Raw genomic sequence first — 24,203 nt, 5'->3', positions numbered from 1 at the left:
GAGGCCGTCATGGTAAGTGGTAGTTAGGCATCAACACCGGTTAACATGTCACAAGAAAACCTCAACGGGAAGGCCGTCTTGGTAAGTGGTAGTTAGGCATCTCTCCCACCGCCGCCTCAGCCTCTTCTGACCTCAACGGGGAAGCCGTCTTGGTAAGTGGTAGTTAGGCATCAACAACGGTTAACATGTCACAAGAAAACCTCAACGGGGAGGCCGTCTTGGTAAGTGGTAGTTAGGCATCAACACCGGTTAACATGTCACATTAAACTGTAATTATCATGCATCTACACTCCACAAGCACCATAAACAGCGGTGTAAGGGTTATCGTTAGTTTCGTGATGCCGGCAAAACTGCCACTCCTAACTCTAAATGCGGTTGTTTTGTCTTTGCATAAACTCCTCGGCTCAAACTAATCTAGGGAAGGACGATTTCAATCTTAATATATATTCTTGACACGACCAACGAGCGTTCGGGCCGTTGAATAACGCAAAGGCCCACAATCCCCATCGGAACTCAGACCAATGTCGTAATCACCCACGTCTAAATTTCTGTTATAGTGATACGAAAATTTCTGTGGTAAAATGTCTCGATACCTTTTATTAAAAAATATATTTTCTTATGATTATTTGTCATCAATTTTATTTCAGACTGTTCAAAGTTGAAATTGTGCTTCTTGACGTGCAGCGAGCGTGCACTGAGCTGTGGAACCGTTTGGCCCCGTACCGCCAGAAGAACCCAGACGCCGGCTGGGACAGCTGGATCATGGCTGCTTACCTCGACCGCGTCCAGCTGTCCGCTACTGGTTTCTATGCGTGAGTGACACAAAGGCCGCAAGAGGGTAGGACTTTTCGCCCGTAAAGAAATTACTTGCAGCCTCGCGCTCGTGCTACCTACTGGCAAGATCGTTTTAATGCCACGTTATATGTTTGAGTCTCTTTCTCGTAATATAATATGATTTTCTGTAATACTTGAATGTAAAAAATCTTCTGATTTAATGAAAGATTATCTTCTGAGCAAAAAAAATTAAGAATACATGTTAAAAGCTTTATAAACCGTACATTTTACCGATCAAAATTTATGAAATAATTCCGCTTGAGCACGATATTCCGAGAAAAACCAAGCATAGGATACCATGTTTTTAATTAGTTTCTTTGCCCCCAGCACTCCTGGGGTGAGTGGCTTCAACTTCGACACGCAGGAAGGGACGCCGTTCAGCTACTTCAGCTTCGGTGCCGCAGTCTCTGAAGTGGAAATCGACTGCCTCACAGGAGACCACACGGTACGATAGATTCTTTTTGTTCTTGAAATTTCAGTGCACCTCGAGTTTTCATGATGATAATTAACACATGAACCACTGGGCGACCCTTGTACAGCCATGCTCTCTTGAAGATTATTATTTCCTTAAAGGATTTTGATGACAAATGCGTCGTTTTAATGGGAGCTCGCCCCAGGTGCTGCGAACTGACATCGTGATGGATGTGGGGAAGTCGCTTAATCCTGCGGTGGATATCGGTCAGATCGAAGGGGCCCTCGTGCAAGGACAGGGCCTCTTTACCCTTGAGGAACTGCGATTCTCACCCAGAGGGGCCCTCCTCACTACTGGGCCAGGGGCCTATAAACTTCCTGGTACATTGCACTTCTCCGTATTTTATGGCTCTCTCAACGTAACTGAACCTTGATTGTCTAGCTGTTTCCTAAGTTAAACCTACGCTTATCATTGTCTCTCTGCTTCCCCTAATATCCATTACACCAAAATTTCGGTCCTTCGTGTCGTCTTGCGTATTATTAATTTTACTAGATTTTTCTTGCTTAACTTTGAGACTGAGCCCAAAAGACTGTATTAACTCAACAAATACATATGTATAATTAGTTATTAAATAATCTTTTTATATTTCATCCGGGACTAATTATGTTTTTATGTTCGATCGTCAGGCGTACAAGACATCCCGTGCGAGATGAACGTGACACTGCTAAGGGAAGCTGGAAACCCCAAAGCTGTGTACTCCTCCAAGGTATGTCCACGCCTTCAGTTCCCTTTATGCAGGTAAGATTCCGCCGAAGTTCGCCAGCGGTATCTGTAATAACAGACTCGACAAATTCTGAGTAAATAGACCGGGCCTCTTAGGTGCAAAGTCGCACCACTACCTAACCATTTACACCCTTCTAGTCTGCTCCGCCTACAATGCTTGCAACAAAATGAAAATACCGGCAACCAAAAAAGATTCACCCGTATTTCAGTGGCTCAAGTTTTGTTTTCATTCCTTTAGGCGAGAAAGTCTTAAACTCTCGAATTTAATCACTACTTATCATAACCCAGTAATTATCGCATTTCTCATAGTCATTGCTGACATCACTGCTAATCATCTTGTCACCATTATTCGTCACCCAGTCACCTTCACTCGTCAACCACTTATCACTCATCACCCTGGTCCTCACTTATCACACAAAGTTCAAATCTTCACTCAAATCTAAAAATCTGTGTCTAAAACCTCAAGACCATCTCAATCATTCAAATGTTGATTTTTTTCAGGCCATCGGCGAGCCACCGCTGTTCCTTGCGTCTTCGATTTTCTTTGCCATCAAAGACGCCGTGGCCGCAGCACGTGAAGACGAACGCTTCCAGCACTACGGTGACGAAGAGGCGGCAATTGTAACAGCAGGCGAGCCTCGACAGACGAAAACTGTGGGGTCCTCAGCTCGCCTCTTCCGCCTGGACTCTCCGGCTACGGCTGAGCGCATCCGCATGGCTTGCAACGACCGCATCACCAGCCTCGTCAGTTACCCACAGATTGAAACTCATATTTTCCTTCTGCAACATAATGTTAATAATCGCAAGATTTTTCCTGATACTTACCCTGTACATCATTTCATAATGACAATCACAGTGAGTTGAGCTCACTTTCGTAGGACCACCGTCAATAGAATTTGCATTCACTTATTTCTTTTATTTATCATTTACAATTATTATTTTACAATTTCAGTTGTTCCCCAAATCCTCATTTAAAATATTTGGTTGCTTTTAAAAAACGACGCGTCCGTAATTCTACAAACAACAAACCGTTGTTTAAAAGATACTCAAGCTTGTGCGAACAAACAGATCACAATTTCCACGAAGATCAAGCGTACTGTTATGAAGAACTGTACTCAACACTCACAAATGTAAAACTTACTATCATCAAGAACTTGTTTATTATGAGAACGAAAGCATTCCAGCAGTAAACTTACGGTTATGAAGAACTGTCGCTAACACATCCAAAAAATTTCAATCTTTAAAAATTTGTATCGAACCGGATTGATTAACATAGTTTTTTGAAGCTTGGTCTCTTAATCAAATCATTGTGATGGGTACTGATTTCCTAAAAAAAACAATTTTATGATTGCCTAAAAGTAGCATACTCTCATATACATACACAATCTCAGAGCCTGCATGCAAGTATTTTTTTTTCATACGTAGTCTAAAGCTGTACATTGTCTCACAGCTATGCCTTGTCTGCTCCTCAGATCCCTGCGCCGGTGCCTGGGACCTTCACTCCATGGGATGTGACAGTCTGAGGCAAACTGCTCGGTCTGTCACACTGATCTGGATGAATAACGCAGCCTGCCCAGCATATAGTTATGCTCCGAAGGATCAGGAAATTTCTTGGTTGTTGATGCTAGCCAAGGCTTGGTGCTCTTGTTTTATCGTAAAAGTGTAAACACAGAATTGAGTTTGTGATTGATAAGTAACCTATCGCTTTGCTTCCTTACGTAGTTCAGTGACAACCTGATGTTTAGCTTGGTATAGTAATTAAATTGCATCGCTAATTAACATAGTATTCTTTCCCGGAGGTCTGGGTTTCTATTAATTATCCAAATAACCAATATCGCAGGAATAAATGATGAGACGGGCACTTCCTCAGTAGTAATTATTAATAGGTAGGATTACAGGATAAGATCATACGATGAGGTTTTATACTAGTAGTTAAGAAGGCGGAGTTTACGACACTGCGAGTTGGTAGCGAGTGCCGGAGTCGATAGGATAGACGCAGTGCACGCGTCTGATGAAAGCTGCGAACGGACTACACTAACTACAGCTACGAAGCTTTGCTTATGACTGACTTGTGGTCAGCTTGAAGAGCTTATAAAGAGCGAGACCCACCACAGTGACATCACAGAAGGTGACGTAAGAGAGACTAATGACGTCATGGGTGATGATGCTCTGACACGTCCCCCCTTAGAAGATAAAGCGTCCTCGCTTTACTACATAGTTAGTAGCAAGATCTATTACGTAGGGTATCAACGAATTTGTTATCAACATCAATGATGATTTATAAGTCATTAGTTTCAATTTATGAGCAAGACATAACGTTACGTTAAACATGAGCGACTAAATTAGAGGAATTATATTCACTAATATGTGCCAACAAGCATTGAAGCAAATTTATGAACTTAATTCTATCGTCAAAAGTTCGGCGCTGTGCTGCCTCTTCTCATACTTCTTTCTTTTTATGGCTTTCGTTGGTTCACTCGGCAGAAGAAAGATATTAGAATTCTAATATTAGTAACAAAGTTAATAACCCAATCCTAAATCAATTTAACCTGAGGCGGATAATTTACGAAAAATATTGAACTTTTTAAATGTTACGTTACGTTACGTTATGATTTTAGGCTAATTCAGCCATTAAAAGTTTCAATTAATAACATCAGGACGGTTTACAAGGTGAACCTTAGTACTAAATAAGATATATATGAAATTCAATTAAGATATAATATAAAATACAAAATTGTAATTATATATCATGCATATAGATCATTGAATTTTTCGTACCGTTAGATGATCAAAAATAATTCGAGGAACATTGTTGCGTAAATTATTTGTTGTGCTGAAAGAGAAAAAGATTAGTACAGTACATACAAATGAAACTTTTAGTCGGATTCAGTATCCGATTCTGAGTTCTAGAGAAACAATATTTCTACTAGTACAGTTGAGTTATGAGGATGAAATATTCGTGACGCGCACATGGATCGTAAGTACATATCCTTATTATTAATTCTCCTCTTTATAGATCCTTTTAGCGAAGTCGTCCCCTTCCCCTTTGGAAACAAATGCTCCCGTGTCGGCACAACAATGTCGTGATTTTCTCAACTTACGTTGATAACTTGACAGAAGGGATACAGGATCAGTGGTATATTCCATTAAATTAGAAGAAGTCGGAATGAGTAACTTTTGGCTACTACAGTGTGACTGACGTCGCTGAGGCAAACACAAATGCTAAATCCCAGGTAACGAGCATGACACACGATTATTCTCTTACCATCGGTGCTAGAGACCCCTTTTTACTCCATGTATATTTCAAATTTGTGAAACGTTTAGGAACGTTGATCATTGACCTAACAGATTCCCATAAGTGTCACTATAGCGTTGCTAGAGGCATGTAACCAATGTTACAATTACCTTTTGGGCCAAACCACACTCGAGGACGTGTTCTCGAGCATGACTTACCGTACATTCTGCGATCGAGATCATGTAAGTAAGTTCTGTGCAACTCAAACGTTACAAAGAATGATCCATTTGCACCAATTCGAGTGTGTCGCAAAGCTCTCGCCATTAGGGCTCAGGAGTACCAGTCGCTTGATACACAGGACAGCTGATGTTGTTGGATGCTTGTAAAAACTCCGTACTTTTTAGTACAGATTCGAACATTCACATGGTAAATTGTCATACACAATTGGCAGTATAATAATTAACAATATCGAACTATTGTAAAGAAAAACGAATTGTACAGTTCTATATTGTAAAGTAAAATTACTGTTACAATAATGCAATGTTGATGAATTGTTACAATTGGTTCTTTAATAAATTATACTGTTGCATTTGAATGAGTCACAATAGACTTTTTTCGATTTTACAATGCAACGAGTTTAATTGATTTTTCACGTAGGTAGTCTATGGAACTTACATCGTTTATTAGAAGTAATCATTTTGTAGTATACCTATTTGATTGCACGAAGTTTAAGTAAAGTTTACAACTTTATCAAGGATTAGAGTACTTCTCTTAATTAATGATATTCAAATCGGTAAAGAACATACTGTATGTTCGATCAAGTCTGACTTGATTCAATCAAGAAAATTAGCGTAAGCAAAACACCGATCAGCAAGAAATGCTAATGTGTTAACACAGCATCATGTGACCAAAACATTCTCATTGCATGTCTATTCTCGAATCACGAGAGCGGGACAACTACACTCTAATACGACGATACTGGATCTCCGCCCGTGGGCCGGGCCCTAACATACGAGGATTGCTCGGTGAAGAGAAAATAGCTTTAGATGTGACAGAAAAGCAGATGATCATATATTTGTTGTGAATGAACTGATTGGGAGAATGAAAAGAGATGGAAAAACTGTGTTCGGCTTTTCTAGACATAGAAAAAGCGTATGACCGGGTGGATCGAGAATTTTCGTGTCAAACACTGGGAAAAATTGGAATGAGTGAAAAATGTGTGTGGCTTGTGAGCAGTACAAGGAATTTAAAAGCAAAGAAAACTCCTAGAAAATAAATTCACCATATCGATATTGAAAACGTTTCGGAGTCCAGCTCCATTATCAGTTCGACTTAACTAAAAATGAATTCAATAATATTCACCATGGAATTCGAATCCAACAATTGCTTATCGTTTCTCGATTGCAAAATCACAAAATCGGGCGGTCGTTTTCAGACTCCCGTATATCGAAAAATGACATTTACCGGCTTGGGTTTGACCTTCTTTAGCTTCTGCTCGTTTCGTTTAAAATTGAATAGTCTTCAAACATTGATATACTACGGCTATAGGGTATGTTCTACCTTCCATGATATGCATTTGGAATTCGATTTCATTCGTAATATATTGCAGCATAATAGTTTTCCATCGTGCTTTGTGTTTAGTAAAATCAAACGCTTCTTATCTAACAAATTTTCCGAAATTGTGACTGAATGCGATAGTAAGAAAATTATTTATTGCGCATTGCCCGATTTTGATGGTGCGTCTGAAATTATGTCCAGAGAACTAAAGATATTGTGTTTGAAATATTTCCCGAATATAAATATGCATGTTTTGCTGGTAAATAATATCGAAATTCGTTCTTTCTTCAGGTATATGGACGCTATTCCTGCTCGGATGCGATCAAACCTGGTCTATGAGTTTAGTTGTGCACGCTGTGCATCTGCATACGTTGGAATGACGTCGCGTAACTTCTACATCTGGGTTTCTGAACACCGTGGCAGGCCTATCGTTCTAACTTGCCTCTCGCCAAGCCTCCTCATTCTTCCGTGCGTCTCCATGCTGAACAGAGCGACGTGGCTGTATCTGAGAGTGATTTCAGGATATACGGTTCCACTTCTGGCTGCTCGGATTTGAGAATATTGGAGTCTCTATATATCTTCAAACGAAATCCGTGTCTCAATAATGCGTTTAGTTCATATAATCTGGATATCGTGAATCGCTAGGCTTTTATGTTCTTGTCGTACCCCTAGTAATAAGTTGTTCCAATCTAGTACTGTTTATTTCGATATAATGTTAGGTTTTGTTTAGGTTTTATGTCTGTCTTTGGATTTTGACTTATAAAATGATTTTATTCATTTTTAGTTTAGTTGAACTGATGATGGAGCTGGACTCCGAAACGTTTTCAATATCGATATGGTGAATTTTCTTGGCGTTTTCTTTGCTTTTGAATTCCTTGTGAACTTGCGATATAAGCAGACTGATAATATAAGTTCTTATATTGTGAGAAGTATGTACAGCATGTGAATACTAGAGCAAAACATAGACTCGGAGATGTAGAGACGGACTGGGTGAGGAGCAGTAGAGGCGTACAACAAGGATGTGTTCTGTCTCCGCTTCTCTTCAACCTTTACTCAGAAGAGATGGCTACGAGGTTGGAGAGAATGGATGGATGGAATGGTGTGCGTGTGGGCGGCGCAAGGTTAAAAATGCTTCTGTATGCTGATGATGCTGCGATTATGAGTGAAAATAGCGAAGAACTAAAGTATGCTGAACTTTGTGACTGAGTATGGGAGTGATTCCAATGTGCGATTCAGTGCGGAGATGAGCCAATTACTTGTTGTGATGGAATTGGTTGCGGACATAATAATATAAAAATAGCGGCTTCAGCGTTTATTGGGCCGTAGGCCCGTCGCCGATTCTTAACATCGCAGAACATTGACAGTATTTTGCGGTCTCGACCTCGCAACTCACTGCTACAATTCTGCAGTGTTCTGCAGTGCTAAACCGCCCGGCCTCCTTGCCGATTCTGACCAGAAACTGGCGCACAGAGCTGGGATCGAACCCGCACCTCTCTGCGCCAATCTTTGTACTCTGAACTGTAACCACTGGGCCACCCTGCCTCACCTGAGCCATATGCAGAGTGTGGATGTTGGGAGGGAATGAGATTTTTAGGACAAATACGTAAAGTACTTAGGGATGTGTGTTTACCAGGAGAGATGTCAGAGAACAAAGGCCGTGAATTTAAGTAAGGCGAACCAAAGGTTGGGTATACTTGGAAGTGCAGCAAAAGAGGGAGCGAGTAAGTGTGAAGTATTGAGGGAAGTGTAGAAGAGCGTGGCAGGTCCTAGTATTATGAATAGATTGGATGTGATAGCATATAGTGATGGTGAGCTAGATAAATTGGGATTGGTACAGAATAGAGTGGCGAGATTGGCACTAGGAGCCCCCACGTGGACTGCGGTGGAAGCCCTGAGAGGAGACATTGGATGGAGTACATTTAAAGAGAAACGAATGAGATCAGTTTTGAGGTATAAAGTGAGACTGGAGCGAAGAAATGATGAACGTTGGGCACGAAAGATGTATATGTTGAAAATAAAGGTGAGCAAATGGGCACGTAGATGTCGTGCATTGGTACGTAAGTATGGTATACATGAAGCATGGGTGCGCCATATGAACCTGCTATAGGCCAAAGGACGCATGGGTGGTGAAAGTACGGGGTGCGGTTGGGATAGAGTGGGATGAAAAAGAGTGGAAAAGAGAAATAAATATACGAGTGAAAGACTTTGGACTGAAGGTGTGGAAGCAAGGAATGGAGGGAAAGTACCCTCTAAGACTGTATCAGATGAAAACGATGCCAAAATATAAATGCATGTGCTACTGATTGTTGAAAGCTCATTTAAGCTCTAAATGAAATCGTTATAAAATTCTGTCGCATTATCAGATGTTAGATTGCTTTGGCAAGCAAAAGTTGCAAAAATATTTTTGCGAAGTGTTAATGCAACATTCACAATAGTTCACACAATTAAGTGTTCGCTTGCTGTAGTTCGAAAGAGAAAAGTTTTAATTCAAACCTTTTATTGGATATTCTCACGACTATTATGGTCCATATACAAGGGCCAATTGTTTTTATCATATCACGCAAGGAATAGTCTGGGACGCAAATCGTTGTATGAATGTCTGACGAGACGTCTCGTAGAACATTTATTTTATGGTAGAGTATATTACCTCTTACTAGGAAGTTTTTCAGTTAATTTGATTTAAATTTAGGCTTGTCACTATTTGAAAACGATTGCTACTGAGTCCTGAGTCGTGATTTTAACTCAATCTCATTTTGTCACCCTCATACCCAGCAATGAGCCTCCTCCCAAGACATTGCTTTGCATCAGTCAACGCACGCAGGTTATTAATTAATGTCAATAATTGGATGTCCTCGAGTCGCGTAAGCACGAATGCTCTGCCGAAGCATCGATTTTCATCCAACAGCTCGTCACCCCCGTAATCGTTCATGCAATCATCATCCACGCAATTGCATTCACCATGTAACAGTAATTTTGTGAATCATCGATCAAAAACCATCGTCAAATTGACTTTGATCAAATATGCCATATTTCGACTGTATGATTTGTATTATGCTTTACCTTGTAATTTAGTATCGTGAGTAATTTCGCGATGATATTTGAGCTTAATGACAGTCTTATTGACATGTCAGATGTTGCAGGCGTATTTGCATGCAGCAGTCAGGCGGTTCATTCATATATGTCGTTAATTTTTCAGAATAATTCATATTTTTCAGTCTTTTGTCTTGAAACGTCATTATACCTTATTGCATTCAATGAATTGCGACACGTGCAATAATTAACAAAACATAAATGGATGATAACTTGATTTACTCGGTTAGAAATTTTTAGATATATTATTGCACAATGACCGTGTTTTAACATTGATCAGAGCTAATACGACCGCTTTCCTATCAATGAAATGCTGTTCAATACGTTAAATAATGTCCTGAAATACATAACTACTATATTATGACTCTGCTCGGCAAGAACGGTTGCATTGAATCAGTGCAAGTAAAGCATTTGATATAGGAGCTATTCAAGTATCCTCGAGTTGATCTTTCTCACAGCCATGCTGAGGTTAACCGGGTCGTTGAAAACGTAGCATGCTTACAGCCGTGAAGCAGTCATTTTTGATGTACGTGCATCGTTTACGTACATATATTGCTGACGTTCACTCACACGTTACCAAAGGTAAATGACCTGTGGTACAGCAAAAAGCGTTTAGCGTTTGCTTCGCTCTTAATGTTACCGTTATTCACGTGTTAATGTTCACGTTTACGAACGTTTGACGAATAATATTGTATGAGATGAATTTATATGAGATCAGCGTCAAGATATCGCATTCAAGAAAATCAAGAATTCGCTTGTGTGATCAATATATAAAATGAACATTCGCAATGGTCATTATAAGCTGTATTTATGAGCAATAACTAGCGCAATTAAAGGAAGCACTAGTTGAGGAGATAACTTAAGTTACATCTACTTAATGCGTTCTCGTCGCCCAATTTACATAGACACTTGCCTAGACGTAAACTAATTCAAAATCAGCCCGTTCGATAATTCCAACCAATGTTTTTAAGCCATGCCAACTTCAAAAACTTAAACATCGTAGCTCGTCTCTAAAAACAAATCTTCAACGTGCACCATTAATATTTACAATGAGCTAGATAATTAGTACACGTACATGACGTACGTAGTTATCGCGTTTGTCAAGCAATTTAATTGATGTCGTCTAGTAGTTTATAGTTATTGAGCGAACATAGAACCCAAATGGGAGACAACAGTATTTTAATTTTACAAGATTAGTGTATAATCTCTTTTAATTACAGCTGGACATTCATTATTAGGAACAGCGACAGAGTTACTGCTGAATAACTCTAGATTAACATCTGTGTCTGCTATGAGTTACTGGCTTTTTTACTTTAGAACTCGTCAGTTCTTTAACAATAGCTGTAACAGCAGCAGGAAGTTCATTATTGAGAATGGCGTCAGAGTTAGTAATGAATTTCTCCATTCTAACTTTAAATCTGACCTCAGAGGATTAATTTATTGACTCTCGTTACGATGATCAGTGGCCTTTTTGCTTTGAAATTCTGCAGTTCTTCATCAATACGCAACTGAATTACATCGGCAGGAAACGTTTCTTCGGTGAGCGTGACCAATGCCCACCAAGGTAAACGCGTTGCTGGTCATTGCACAGCGGTACACATGCGTCCAACCGACTTAATAAAGTTAGTTTCTGACTTTGATCGCTCATCATGTTCATTAGTACATGAACGTTGCTACGTGTTATAATACATCACGTTACAAAAAAATAGACACAAGTCCATTGAGCGCCCACTTTTAGCAAAGTTACTAGATAATTGGTCATTTGCTGTGATAAATCTGCGGGAATGGTTTTTACACCTCACGAGCTTTGCATCATATGTGCGGGTCGCAAGCATTATGTCCTGTGGATTTTTGAACAGTATTATAAATAAATCTATTATGGTTGCGTTACTAGATTACTCAACTTACCCATAGTAGCCGACTGGTTGTTGGCATCTCGGTGCGGCTCGTACCCGTATCACTTGCTGTCTAATTTTTGTCGTTATCGGCAGTGTATCAATTAGGTCTCGTACCTGTGCGATCTTGCATATAGAGAATATTGTACATCGCCTGAAGATCACCAGTATATTACGAAAAGTTCCTTTGTGTTCATTCCTCCTCTCTCCAACGCAAGGTAATTTAGAGCCGGACCAAAGCGTGACTCTTTAGCCCTTGTGTTTAAAACCAAAACTAATGCCTCCAAAGTCGACACGCTAGCTGTAATCATTTCAACTTCGCGGCGGTGTTTTGTTATACTAGTAAACGTAACTTTTCATAAGTAAACTCCGGTTCCTCCTACAGATTTGTGTTCTTCCTCACATTTGTGTAAAGGAATGACTAGTTTTTTCTACGTAAATTATGGAAAAGTAGAACCACACGTTTCATTTGTGCCCACGTGAAATCGGTAACCTCTTTATGGGCATTCGTTCTTTCTGCCCGGTTGAGTGGTGAAGAAAAGATTTATAATGACTTCAAATGTTGTAATAAAAGTTAATACATTTTTAACATGATATAGACATAAATTTTCAATGCTGGACAAGAATCGTTGATTCAATGCATATTGACTATAGGCTGAGTGGATCGTGTCCAACCAGAGTCTGGTCGTAACGTGACGGAGGAAAACGTTACGACGAACTGGACGTAACGTGACGTGAATCCCCTGGTGTTAGGGAATTATGTGGCCTATGAATGGCCATACAACCACCCTGCAAGAGAAATTTCTTAGATAAATTATGAAACTCGGTACGGAATATTTCAATGAGTATAAAACTTTCGCTCGGTCTATACCATCTAAATTTAGTTCAGAGGGAAATCATGGCTATGGTCGGCACTTGCTACCAAAAAATATTCCAACTTGTGTTAGATCGCTCGTGTCAAGTTCTTATTACTAGAATATTACTGATTTTGAGGCTTAGTTAGGAATAATTTTGTAAACGGCAAGAAAAACAACCAGTAAACATAGAAGTACATTACGCATTGCATCAACATAAGCAACTGTCGAAATTTACTTCGAAATAATTCTCGATTTGCAAAGTCGACATTCTCCTTTTCAACCTTATCAGTTTAAAAACTAATGAATTGATTTTAAATTGATTAATTTATTCCTTAATCTTACTTACGTATGTATCTCTTTTAACTATGGTATGAGAAGACACAGAGAACAAGTTCGCCCACACTTGTGTCATGACAACGTCTTCTACCATACGGACTGTCCGGCGCGTGTATGTTTACTGCATCAATTGTCGATTCGTAAGAATCGCTTATTCACTGCGTACCCAAATAGGAGCTCTCAAAAGAATTTATAATATCTTGGACTGAATGACTCGCTGACTATTTCAAATACTCATCGCAAGTGACATCTCAAATACCCTATTGACTGTGGTTAATTTATTCAACAGCGTGCAGCAATTTGTATAATACAGTTAATTAACTCAATTGCAATTTATGTAAGAAGAACAAGTAGCATAATTGTTTTGTCTATTGTTCAATGGTAATTACTAAGTACAAATAAATGCTGTCCTAAGGCTGAATAATTTATGAACAGTAAAATCTTCACAATATCTCGAATTGATTTATTTAACGGCACTTTTAACCCGAAGAGAGAAATTCACATGTTGAATATGTTCGTTTTCATGACGCGCTATTTACTCTGTGCCAGCATGCAATCTATTTGTACTTCTATGCCCTTTCTGGCAAACGCTGCTTCCATTTCTAATTTTATTTACGAGCCCATGGATCTTTCCGAGCCATTATCTACAATGAATCATGTTCTATAAGATTCCTGCAACATTTCTTTTTACGTTGTTCTTAAAATTTTCATAATCTCTAATATTCTTGCAGTTCCGACGCACAGGCCTTGCAAAAATCTATCCAGCTAGGACTTCTTCAAGCGGACGCAAGATGCGGTCACTTACCGGCATCGCGCTGCTGCTGTTCGGGAGTCTTCATCTGATGCTGCTGCTCTGCACACAGGCCAGTTAAGAATAGAATAGAAATGTCGGCACTGGAGAAATAGGCCCATAGCCTGTTGCCGGTTCTTGTACTTTTCGTGACTTGATTTGCAAGGGATTCGGCCTTTGGAACCCGATCTTTCCATGACTGACGATTGATTGAGACAGCTGCTGGACTTATTGTGCCTGGTCCGTAAGTTGCTAGGCATTTTAAGACTGAACATTTGCTCCTGCATAGCTCGTCTAGTCTGTTCTTGAAGGCGTTCATACTCTGAACGTCAACGATGCTATCAGGGAGGCTATTCCACATAATAGTGGTTTCAGCGTTTAGAAGGCCGTAGGCCTGTCGCCGATTCTTAATATCGCAGAACATGCACAGCTTGTTACGGTCTCGAACGCGTAACTCACTGCTCTTATTCTGCTGTGCTTAACCACCCGGCCTCCTTGCCGATTCTGACTAGAAACTATCAAACAGAGCTGGAATCGAACCCGCGCCTCTCTGCTCCAATCTTGGTACTCTGAACGTTAATTACTGTCGGTAACTCGAAGCGAGAAGAAATGTTGTCCCATGGATGTGTTACAACGCAGTTTTTTAGTTTATAGCCGAGGCCCCTGGTGTTGGTTCTTGTTTCAAATTCTAGTAATCCTTCTGGGACCTTGTATAAGCCATGAGTATACTTGTAAGCTTCAATGAGGTCCCCACGCAGACGTCGATAACTGAGGCTCGGAAGCTTCATAATCTTTATTCTTTCCTCATAGGACTTGCCTTTCAAGCCCGGAATCATCCTTGCTGCATGTCTTTGGACACTCTCTATTAATTTTTTTTCCTTTTCAAGTTTCGGTGACCACATGACGTCTCCAAACTCTAGGTTCGGGCGCACGACAGTAACAAACAACTGCTTCATCGCTTCCACATCTAGGAACTCGAAAGAGCGTCTGATCAGTCCAAGACTTTTATTGGCTTTATTAACTTGACCTTAAATATGCTTAGAAAATTTCAACTCATTGTCGATATTAACTCCGGAATCTTTTTCCATTGTCGACTTCGACATCATCCCTCTGTCGTTGCAACAGTGTCTTCTCATACTGTAATCTTGCAGTTCATAATTCTTGCCTAGGTGGATTACTTTACATTTGTCAGCGTTAAAACGAAGCTGCCACTTATCAGCCCACTCAACCAGCCTGATAAGATCACCTTGCAACTATACTTATTGCGATGTATTCTTCGCTGTATTATAAATTTTTGTGTCGTCAGCATACATCGATAACACGCTAGACACAGCTTCTTGCAGATCGTTTATAAACGCAACGAATAAAACAGGCCCGAGAATGCTTCCTTGTGGCACGCCGAAGCGCACTGAAGCCCAGTCTCATACGGACCCATTAATACTGACGCGTTGTCGTCGCCCTAAAATTCGTCAGTCTAAAGTTAGTCGCCCCTAAAAAATCTCTGATCCAATTGAGCATATTACTCTCAACTCCCAAAGACTTAAATTTACGCAACAGCTGCTAATGTGGGACACTGTCAAATGCCTTGGCAAAATCGAGGTACCCTGCATCTACTGGCTCACTTTCGACCAACAGGCGGGTCCATTCGTTCAGAGTAGACAAGAGGTTAGTGGTGCAGAATCTATCGGCAATAAAGCCATGTTGACAGCCTGATAGGAGTTTATTAGCAGTCAATTGATCTGGCAATCGCTCCCTCACAACAGATTCCATTACCTTGCAAACGACACTTGTCAAACTGACAGGGCGATAGTTGCCCGGGCAGCTTTTGTCACCTTTTTTGAACAATGGTGTCACTTGCGCTTTTTCCAGTCAGCCGGCAAGATCCCTTCGTTCAAAGTTAAGTTTTTCGGAAAAATGACGTCAAAGGGCCGGTTGTGACAGTTGCTAACTCTTAGAGTAATCTGGGGTGGAAGTCGTTCGGTCCACATGACTTATTTGGATTTACAGCGATAAGGCGCTTGAGAACCTCTTCTACTTGTATTTCAAAACTTGTTAATTTTGAGCCGACTGGGCGCTCCTCAATAGCTCGAATACTGTTCAAGTCCTCTTCACTGAATACGCTACTGAAATCTTGTTAAGAACTTTAGCCTTACCCTCATCAGAGGATATCTACTCTGATGATATCTACTTGATCTACTTCCAAATCAGAAATACCGTCCTTTATATTGCACTTCGAGCTAGCGTACAAAAAGAAGGCTTTTGGATTTTTTGCATTTTTAGCAATATTTTTTTCGAGGGTCTTTACAGCGTTGCAACAGCTTTCTTTAGCTTGATTTCGAGCTCTTGCGTATCGGTTATAGTCAGCATCGCTAGAGTCTGAAAATAACGGTAAAGATGTTCCTTCTTGGTTTTCAGCTTAGCTAGAACTGTACTGTTCATCCACTGATTTTTTGGCTCCATCATGATTAATTTTAGGTACACACGCATCAACTGCAGACTTAATCGTGTCCTTGATAAATGACCATGACTCAGCTACATTAATGTCCTTAACACACTTCGAAATATTCACTGATTTCACTGCTTCACGGAGTTTATCATAGTTGCATTTCGCAAAATTCAAACGCTCACGCTTTCGAGGCGTGTTTTCTGTACAGCACTTAAGGCTGAAAAACAATGATTGGCGATGACTTTTGCCCAATGGAGCCTCGTGACGAAGCTCATCCAACATTGATTCATCACTGGTAAACACCAGGTCTAGAATATTGGGAGACTGTTTACTTCTATAATGGGTTGGCTTGGTAACGTGCTGGACTAGGAAGGAGTCTCTTACTGACTCCATGAACAAGGATGCTGGGTTATTCTCATCCCTTGGAGAGGATCCATCTGTCCAGTCCTGCTCTGGATGTTTAAAATCACCAACGATCAACGTGTGTGACCTATTGAAAGTCATGCTACAATACAGGTACAATTTTCCCCCGTGATTTTTAGGGAGCGTTTCTGTAATACAAATAATGTCTATGCGCTCGTTTTCGATCACAGTTAACAGCTCACTTTTTTGTTCAAAACAGAATCCGAGTTCATGTAAAAACATTTTAAATCTTTTTGTGCACATTCACTTTGATGCATGTGTTTACTTCTTACATTATTTACAGGCCTGGATCTATGGACATGACCTCTTACTTGTCTAGAACAAAGCAGTTAGCAACGTCCGAAAATTTTTTTCTTGAATTCAATTAAGGGTGACTTTTCAAACTGTTTTCTAATATTCCTCCGAATTCTAACGTAATGTATTTTTATTATATATGCCATGAGAATCTCATTTGTTCATGACCAAGTTTCCAAATGCTTATGCTTTCGATGAATAAATGATGTACAAGAAGAAGAAAACATCACGTGGTTTCATCGTAGGCATTTCTTTCTGATAACAGGAGGCTATTGGTAGTCACTGTGTCCCCTACCAGGGATCCGTCGGCTTCCTGATCGAAGGAGAAGCTCCTTGCACCGCCCAGAAAATCGACGAGGAAACCTACCACCTGAAAAGCCCCAACTACCCTAATGACTACCCCAACAAAATCAAATGTGACGCAAAGATATCGACGGTGAGCCTTGTCATTAATCCTTGCGCATCACTATATAAAACGTCTTCAGAACCATTACAAAAAAGTACTTGCATTTTAAATAAGGGTCGGGTCGTTATTACGGTTTCCAGGCAATGAAAGACGAGCCAAATGCGTGTCGTGTCCTCCATTTATATGATAGGCAAATTGTCAACGACTTCAGTTTCCTCCATTAAGTTCACTATCGTTTTAGTTTTAGTTGCTCACCAGTCCTGAGACACTTTTTCGGACGCTTATGATAAATAAATGCCTCGTAAACTGATGCTTCGAATACTGAAACGTGAAATTGCAAGGGTTGGATATGTCAGCTGCTGCTATTTTAATGCAAACTTATTGTTACTTCAACCGTACTTATTCTAACCCAATAAAGTATTTACCGAAGGGTTCAAAGAGAACTCTATATGGTCCTATTGAGGCATCAAGGATGAATGAGCAAACCGGGTTATATTGAAATATTGATCAGTAGAGCGTTTATGCAGTAAAAAATATTGCTGGAGTTGCACAAAATTGTTGATACGGTGATGCGTGTTGGAACCAATCAACCGAAAACCGTAGCTCGAATGAGCTTTGCCTTCTCTTCCCTCTTGAGTGACGGCTTATGATGGCATACCAGAAAACACATCATAGGACATTAATGTGATCTGGCAAAGAGAGGGTAAACCGATGTCTAGGAAGTTTCGATAAAATCTTGCCCTGCTAACATCCCGATTAATATAAGTTGTGCATGACGGTTTACAATACTTCATACCAAAGATTCTGTGCCATTCTAAATATTGAACCGAGTTTCATCATGCTGCGCATATATACTGTTATTGTTCTCTCCATTCAACTCAATATTCAATAAAATCCTAGATTAATTTGATATTCATTTAACATGCATAAATTGATTTAAAATATTGGCAAGATAATTTTTCGCTTCTCAATAAGGGCTCTGATCATGGACACTAACTAATTCGAGAAAAATATAAAAATCTCGTACAGCCCAGCAAGTTTTGGTGAACTTCCAAACTCTCTGATAGAGATTGGTGCATTTCTTCTTATTTTGTCCCAGGCTGGTCCCCGCTACCTTGTTATCCACCCCATGGCGATCGACGTGCAGGAGAAGGACCGCATCACCCTCATCAAGCCGTTCAAACATAAGCAGTGGTATAACGAGTTATAATTTATTAGTAAATGGTAAATAATGTTGACTGGAAGTAATTTGGCTTATATCGTATACTGAGAGAGAGATCGCTGCTGCGACTGTGGAATAGATTACTCAGTTAGTGACTTCTGCAATAACCTAAATTCATTCGTTACATCCGTGATCCAAGTAAGTGCCATGTCAGTTGATTTCGCTACAAATAATATTTGTATAACTATATTTGTGAATTTAAACTCGAGTGCTAGTATTTCACGCACAGTACGGTGAACAATATAATTTGTAAAAAGTCGATAGTTTCATAGGTTTGTTCTTTCGTAATAGTTACTCTTTCAGGTTTTATAGATGTCGACTTTCATACTTCTTTTCCACCAGTTAGCTGCTAATTATAAGTCTATCGATGACTGAATATTAAGAGGTCATTGCAAGTTCGTTTTGACGCGTGAATTTTCTAGGTTGACCTCTGCTGATTTGGGAATGGACATCTACTCGCCATCATCAGGAACGGATATCAAGTTTCGATCATCGGTGAAAAATTCTGGAAAAGGCTTTGACTTAAAAATCACGGCGAAGAAAAACGACTGTCAACATGTGAGTGTAGATTTTTTGTTATTATATTACAACCCGCTGCTCTTCGGCTTACTGCTGTTGATTTTGAGTATAACATCTTAATTCATTTCGTGTCTCGGAGACTTCCTTCATGTAAACGGTTAGGACTTGAAGAATAATATGCGGTTCTCGTCTCAAGTTCATGCCTAAATATTTACGTAATGAATTTTCTCATATCAAATATCCAAAAAAATTGGCTAAAATTAAAAATAAAATTTTCAATTCACCGGGAAATTTCGAGTTTTGGAATAAACGTGTTCACTTGTTTCCTACTATTAAATTTGCAACGCACACTATGACGTCTAGGAGCCATCATCAGAAAAACATTTCTGTATTTAATTATTTTGATGAGAAATGTCAATCATATAAAAATTTGCACTCTATTTTATATAAGCAAAATATGAAAGTAATCACAAAATAAACTTCACATCCTAAGACAAGAGTAATTAGGATGTATATTATTGCATTATTCTAATCAAGAGACTCATTTGTCACTGGCAGATCTGCAATCTGCAAGCCGGCCAAGAAGGCCACTTGCACCAGCTGAACTACAAACCTCACACCTTCTGTGAATGGTGGCTCACCGTGAGTCCTAATTTAGGAAGTAAATTAGACGAATGTATAAATATTGGAAAGGAAAGAATTTTTACACTCGTATATAACTCGTTTTCTACTATCGCTTAAATGTGTGAATCGTAAATGAAATAAAAATTATATAGCTCTTCGATCAGAGTCTCCTTGAATATTTTTTTATGATCTAAAGATTTGATTTTCCAGTATTAATTTATTTTCTTATTTTTTCCAATTATACAAGAGTTTCAGGCATATTTATTTATTAACATTTCGTGTCGTGAACCCTAAGATGCTTTCCCCTTTAATCTCATAACTTGAACATGGGTTAATTGCAGGCGCCCACGGGCTGCAAAATCATCCTGGAGTTTGACTCTTTCGACGTGGGTACAGTTGGGGGATCCGGCTCCGGCAAGTGCCAGGGGGATTACTTAGGAGTGAGTAGACTGGGGGACAAACTATACAAGAAAAACAAGTTGCGGTCCATGTGTGGAAGTTCGTTGCCAAAGCGAGTAAAGTCCGACGGCAACAAACTTAACATCCTCTTCAACGGCAAAGATGGCGGCAACGGCTTCAAGTTGAACTACCGCGTCGAATGTCCAGTGAGTAGTTAGATCTAAACGTTGTCGCTGGGATAATTGCACAGGATCACGATACTTTTGTCATCCACTGTTTGTATGTCAACTTATCCAACATGGTTGAGAGGAATGTAAATTTTTTACAGATTTTGTCAACATGAAAAACTTAATTTTAATTCCCCAGAAACCAAACCAAAGAAAGCTTTGAAACTAATTTTTGAGACTTAATTGAATAAAACATCAATTTCTGTCAAAATGTTTACCAAAATGGAAAAGAATTGAAATTCTCGATGTGAATATACGATTTGTATATTAGAATTAGCATTCAAACGGTGAAATGATAATTACAGTTTTTTCATAAATCGATTATTTTGCCTGCGGAACGAAGACCGTCATAAAATCTAACATTTTCTTCTCTGATTACAGGGCCTAACCACGACACCGCCACCAAGTACTACTGGAACAAGCACTTCTACGTCCACAACAACAACCACAACTCCAACGACAACAACAACCACCACTCCAACGACAACAACAACCACCACTCCAACGACCACAACCACCACTCAAACGACAACAACCACCACTCCAACCACACCTCCAACTGGCTGATATCCTATAATTTCGACTCCTCTTGGGATATTTCACTTCAATGGATAACACTTTGTGGACTAAACGAAGAAGAAACACTACCACTCCTACCCCCGCATAGACAATCGCAAATTTATTTTCCGTGATATATAACCAATGATAAACAATACACTTTTGATATGAACATTGAACAAGCGCCTGTAATGGTAGCTTTTGTAACCCTCTCGTGTCATAATGGTCTAAAAAATGGCATATGTGCCCTACTTGAAGATTTTTTCCTGATTTCTTGTAAATTTCAACATTTTTTCAATCGCGCAAAAATTAAAAATCTATGTATATTTTAATCGACATCACACTGAAATAGGTAGGTTAATTACATGATGATTGGAAGACAAGTTCTTTCTGAAAGTCGCTAAATTAGAATCTTTAAAACGTATTCTACAACCACCACTGCAACGACAACGACCACCACTCCAACGACAACAACCACCACTACTCCAACGACAACTTCTACTTCTACTTCTACAAGTACATCCACTTCAACAAGCACCAGTACATCTACAAGTACTACCGTATAGCTGGCCGGTGATTGCCCACAATTTCGACTGCTCATGGTATACTTCACTTCAATGGATAATATTTCTTGGACCGAACGAAGAAGAAACACTATACTGCCTACCCCCGAATAGATAACCACAAATTTACTTTCCGTGATAATCAATGATAAACAAAACACTTTTGATATGAACATTGAACAAGCCCATGTAATGGTAGCTTTTGTAACCCTTGCGTGTCGTAATGGTCTCCAAAACAGAAAAATAGCATATATGCCCTACTTGAAGATTTTTTTTGTGATTTCCCTGTAAATTCCAACATTTTTGCAATCGCGTAAAAATATATGCATATTTAGGTCGACATCACACTGAAATAGGTAGGTTAATTACATGATGATTGGAAGACAAGTTCTTTCTGAAAGTCGCTAAATTAGAATCTTGAAAACGTATTCAAATATCGTGGTGTGCAGGCAGGATGATCGTAGGTAGCCCTTAATACCGTCATAATTGGTCACCATTCCCGTAACGCCTCCCGCAAAACTTCTAGCTATGACAAAAGGAAAATAAGCCATTATGTATAAGGTAATGGATACATAGTTTCCTACAATTAAAGCGTTTGAAGCAGCTTTCGAATAGTTTTTTTACAGCACCTACCCCACAGCACCCTCGACGCAGCGATGAAAGATGCGGCAAAATCCATCGCAAATACTTTACTTGAGTTATAAGCGAGCTCTATACTGCTGGCAGAAATCAGATTTGGAGTGTCACGTTCCGACTACCAAGCTATTTCATATACCTCGCCGCTTTCTAAATAAGCTTCAGTTATTGTTGCAAATTTGGACGTTGAGTCTGAAATAATAGAGGAGAAAACTCGACTAGCTCAAAGCTGCGAATGCTTCGTGCAAATATATTCATCAATAGTGGAAGTATTGTAATATCTATACAATATTACGAAATTTCTACTGAATATCTCACACCTGAATAGCACGGTTTATTTAGAAGCATACTACAGACTGACTAAAATAATTTATATAAATATCCCACATGGAATGAAAAACAATTAATTATTGTTCTGATGCCACGAACAATCATAGAATCACAGCCAAAAATTTGCGAAAGCTGAAACGATATCAAAAGTACTTAAATAACTCGATTGCTGGTTTTAATTACTTGATTAAAATCACGAAGTCAAAACTAGTAGTTTCTTCAAGCTCCAGCTCGCAAACCTTTTCTACAATTTACTGAGGCGTGTTTGGCCTATCAACGCTATACTGTATAAATCCTAAACACAAACAGAGATCAGGCTGGGAGGTGCTTCAGACAACACTTGTCTTAAAACCAATTATAGAAATGTATATACTGTATAATATATTACCTGCATCTACTTCTTTTCCAAGGTTGCCCAAAACAATCTTTTACTCACGAGCGGTTTTCATGGCCGTCGATAAACTACGTGAAGCGGTGAATGCGGCGAATATTTCGGACTGTATTAATTAAGAACATGAATGTGGCTGATTCATGTCATTTCTCAAAGACACGGTTATGTCTGAAGTTGATGCCTGTGTACCTAAGATAACGGTTGGAGGAGTCAAAAAAGTCCCAGTGGAAGAACAGTGCAGTTAAGGCTCAACTAAAGACCAAGAAAGAAGCCTACAAGCGTTATTTACGAACTTGCAGAGATTCTGATTATAACCTGTATGCAAGAGCTCGAAATCAAGCTAAAAGTGTTTCTCGCACTGCAGTGAAAAACTTCTAAATTAATATTGCTAAAAATGCAAAAAAGAATCCGAAAGCCTTCTTTTTGTACGCTAGTTCAAAGTGTAAGAAAAAGGACTGTATATCTGATTTGAAAGTAGACCAACGAAAGATTTCCTCTGATGAGGGCAAGGCTAACGTTCTTAATCAGTTCTTCAGCAGTGTGTTCACAAATGAGGACTTGAACAGTATTCCAGATTGAAAAATATATGTTCAGACTTGAAATGCCTAGCACCATATCGAACCCGGTGGAAGTCTAGTAGCCATTTCAAACTATCGTCAGTCATGAAAAGATCCGGTCAAATGACACGATTTAGATCTTCTGTGAACAAGGCACGAAAAGGAAAAAAATCCGCGAAAGGCCACATTCAGCGCCGACATCACTATGTTATGTTACATGCTTGTTAATTCTTCCTCCTTCTTGTCTCAACTACAGGACCGCTTTTGAAGGTACCGCTATGGCAGCAAGAAACCACATCGGTTACGTTGTAATAAAATATAAAATCTGCATTGCCCCTTTAATATGATCACATTTTTGATCTTGGAATGTATCATTTATATCCGATATTGTTAATAATAAGTTGTAATTGTTATATTTCCTATATTAGGTTTCACTCAATGGATTGATGCTATTTTCATAATTAAGTTTAACTTCTGAGCTTCTGACGTCAGGATTTTTGTAATTTACGAATATTTGCTTGAATTGCTTTCCTTTTTCTTGCTCAAACAATACGTATATTTGAACAACTTCGCATGTTGGCAAAATTTTTTAATTAATGCATCAAGGTAAGAGCCTATATTTTTCTAGTTTAAATTAGGTAGTTTCTTTCATTTGTTACATTCCTCCAGCAGGCTATCTTATACAAGATAGATTTTTTTTTTAATCATTACGCTTGTTTCATGGGTTTTGTTCGTTATTCTGTTAATCCGTTATGTTCTCCATGCAAGCACGGTGAGCTAGCTCGTAGCGTTCAAAATTAGTTTGTTAAAACATTTATT

The 24,203-nt window shown here is 39.3% G+C and overlaps 2 protein-coding genes across 2 annotated transcripts in view; both read left to right on the top strand.

Moving 5' to 3' along the window:
- Positions 1 to 4,036, top strand: part of LOC108666840 (xanthine dehydrogenase/oxidase-like) — a 31,033-nt gene extending 26,997 nt beyond the window's left edge. Inside the window, exons 24-29 of the mRNA XM_047879526.1 lie at positions 685 to 812; positions 1,162 to 1,279; positions 1,452 to 1,626; positions 1,933 to 2,012; positions 2,531 to 2,773; positions 3,502 to 4,036. Of these exons, the coding sequence (XP_047735482.1) occupies positions 685 to 812; positions 1,162 to 1,279; positions 1,452 to 1,626; positions 1,933 to 2,012; positions 2,531 to 2,773; positions 3,502 to 3,552 (795 nt within the window). The 3' untranslated portion in view covers positions 3,553 to 4,036. The remainder of the gene's footprint in view (positions 1 to 684; positions 813 to 1,161; positions 1,280 to 1,451; positions 1,627 to 1,932; positions 2,013 to 2,530; positions 2,774 to 3,501) is intronic.
- Positions 4,037 to 13,713: 9,677 nt separating this feature from the next.
- Positions 13,714 to 20,916, top strand: LOC108666839 (cubilin). The gene is made up of 7 exons (XM_018153773.2): positions 13,714 to 13,862; positions 17,218 to 17,388; positions 18,458 to 18,552; positions 19,003 to 19,138; positions 19,658 to 19,741; positions 20,065 to 20,328; positions 20,731 to 20,916. The coding sequence occupies exons 1-7, from the start codon at positions 13,791 to 13,793 to the stop codon at positions 20,914 to 20,916; spliced, it is 1,008 nt and encodes a 335-aa protein (XP_018009262.1). The 5' UTR covers positions 13,714 to 13,790.
- Positions 20,917 to 24,203: the final 3,287 nt, after the last annotated feature.

This window comes from Hyalella azteca, unplaced genomic scaffold (assembly GCF_000764305.2).
Source record: "Hyalella azteca isolate HAZT.00-mixed unplaced genomic scaffold, Hazt_2.0.2 contig3278, whole genome shotgun sequence".
In the NCBI taxonomy this organism is placed as follows: Eukaryota; Metazoa; Arthropoda; class Malacostraca; order Amphipoda; family Hyalellidae; genus Hyalella; species Hyalella azteca.
The sequence above is the reverse complement of the archived record's forward strand: the minus strand, read 5'-3'. Positions and strand labels throughout refer to the sequence as shown.

Excerpts from the sequence above, each read along its gene's own strand:
- LOC108666839 (XM_018153773.2), top strand. The coding sequence starts at position 13,791 with ATGCGGTCACTTACCGGCATCGCGCTGCTGCTGTTCGGGAGTCTTCAT. Across the intron at positions 13,863-17,217 it reads TGCTGCTGCTCTGCACACAG|GAGGCTATTGGTAGTCACTG; the intron begins GCCAGTTAAGAA and ends TTCTGATAACAG. Across the intron at positions 18,553-19,002 it reads CCGTTCAAACATAAGCAGTG|GTTGACCTCTGCTGATTTGG; the intron begins GTATAACGAGTT and ends TGAATTTTCTAG.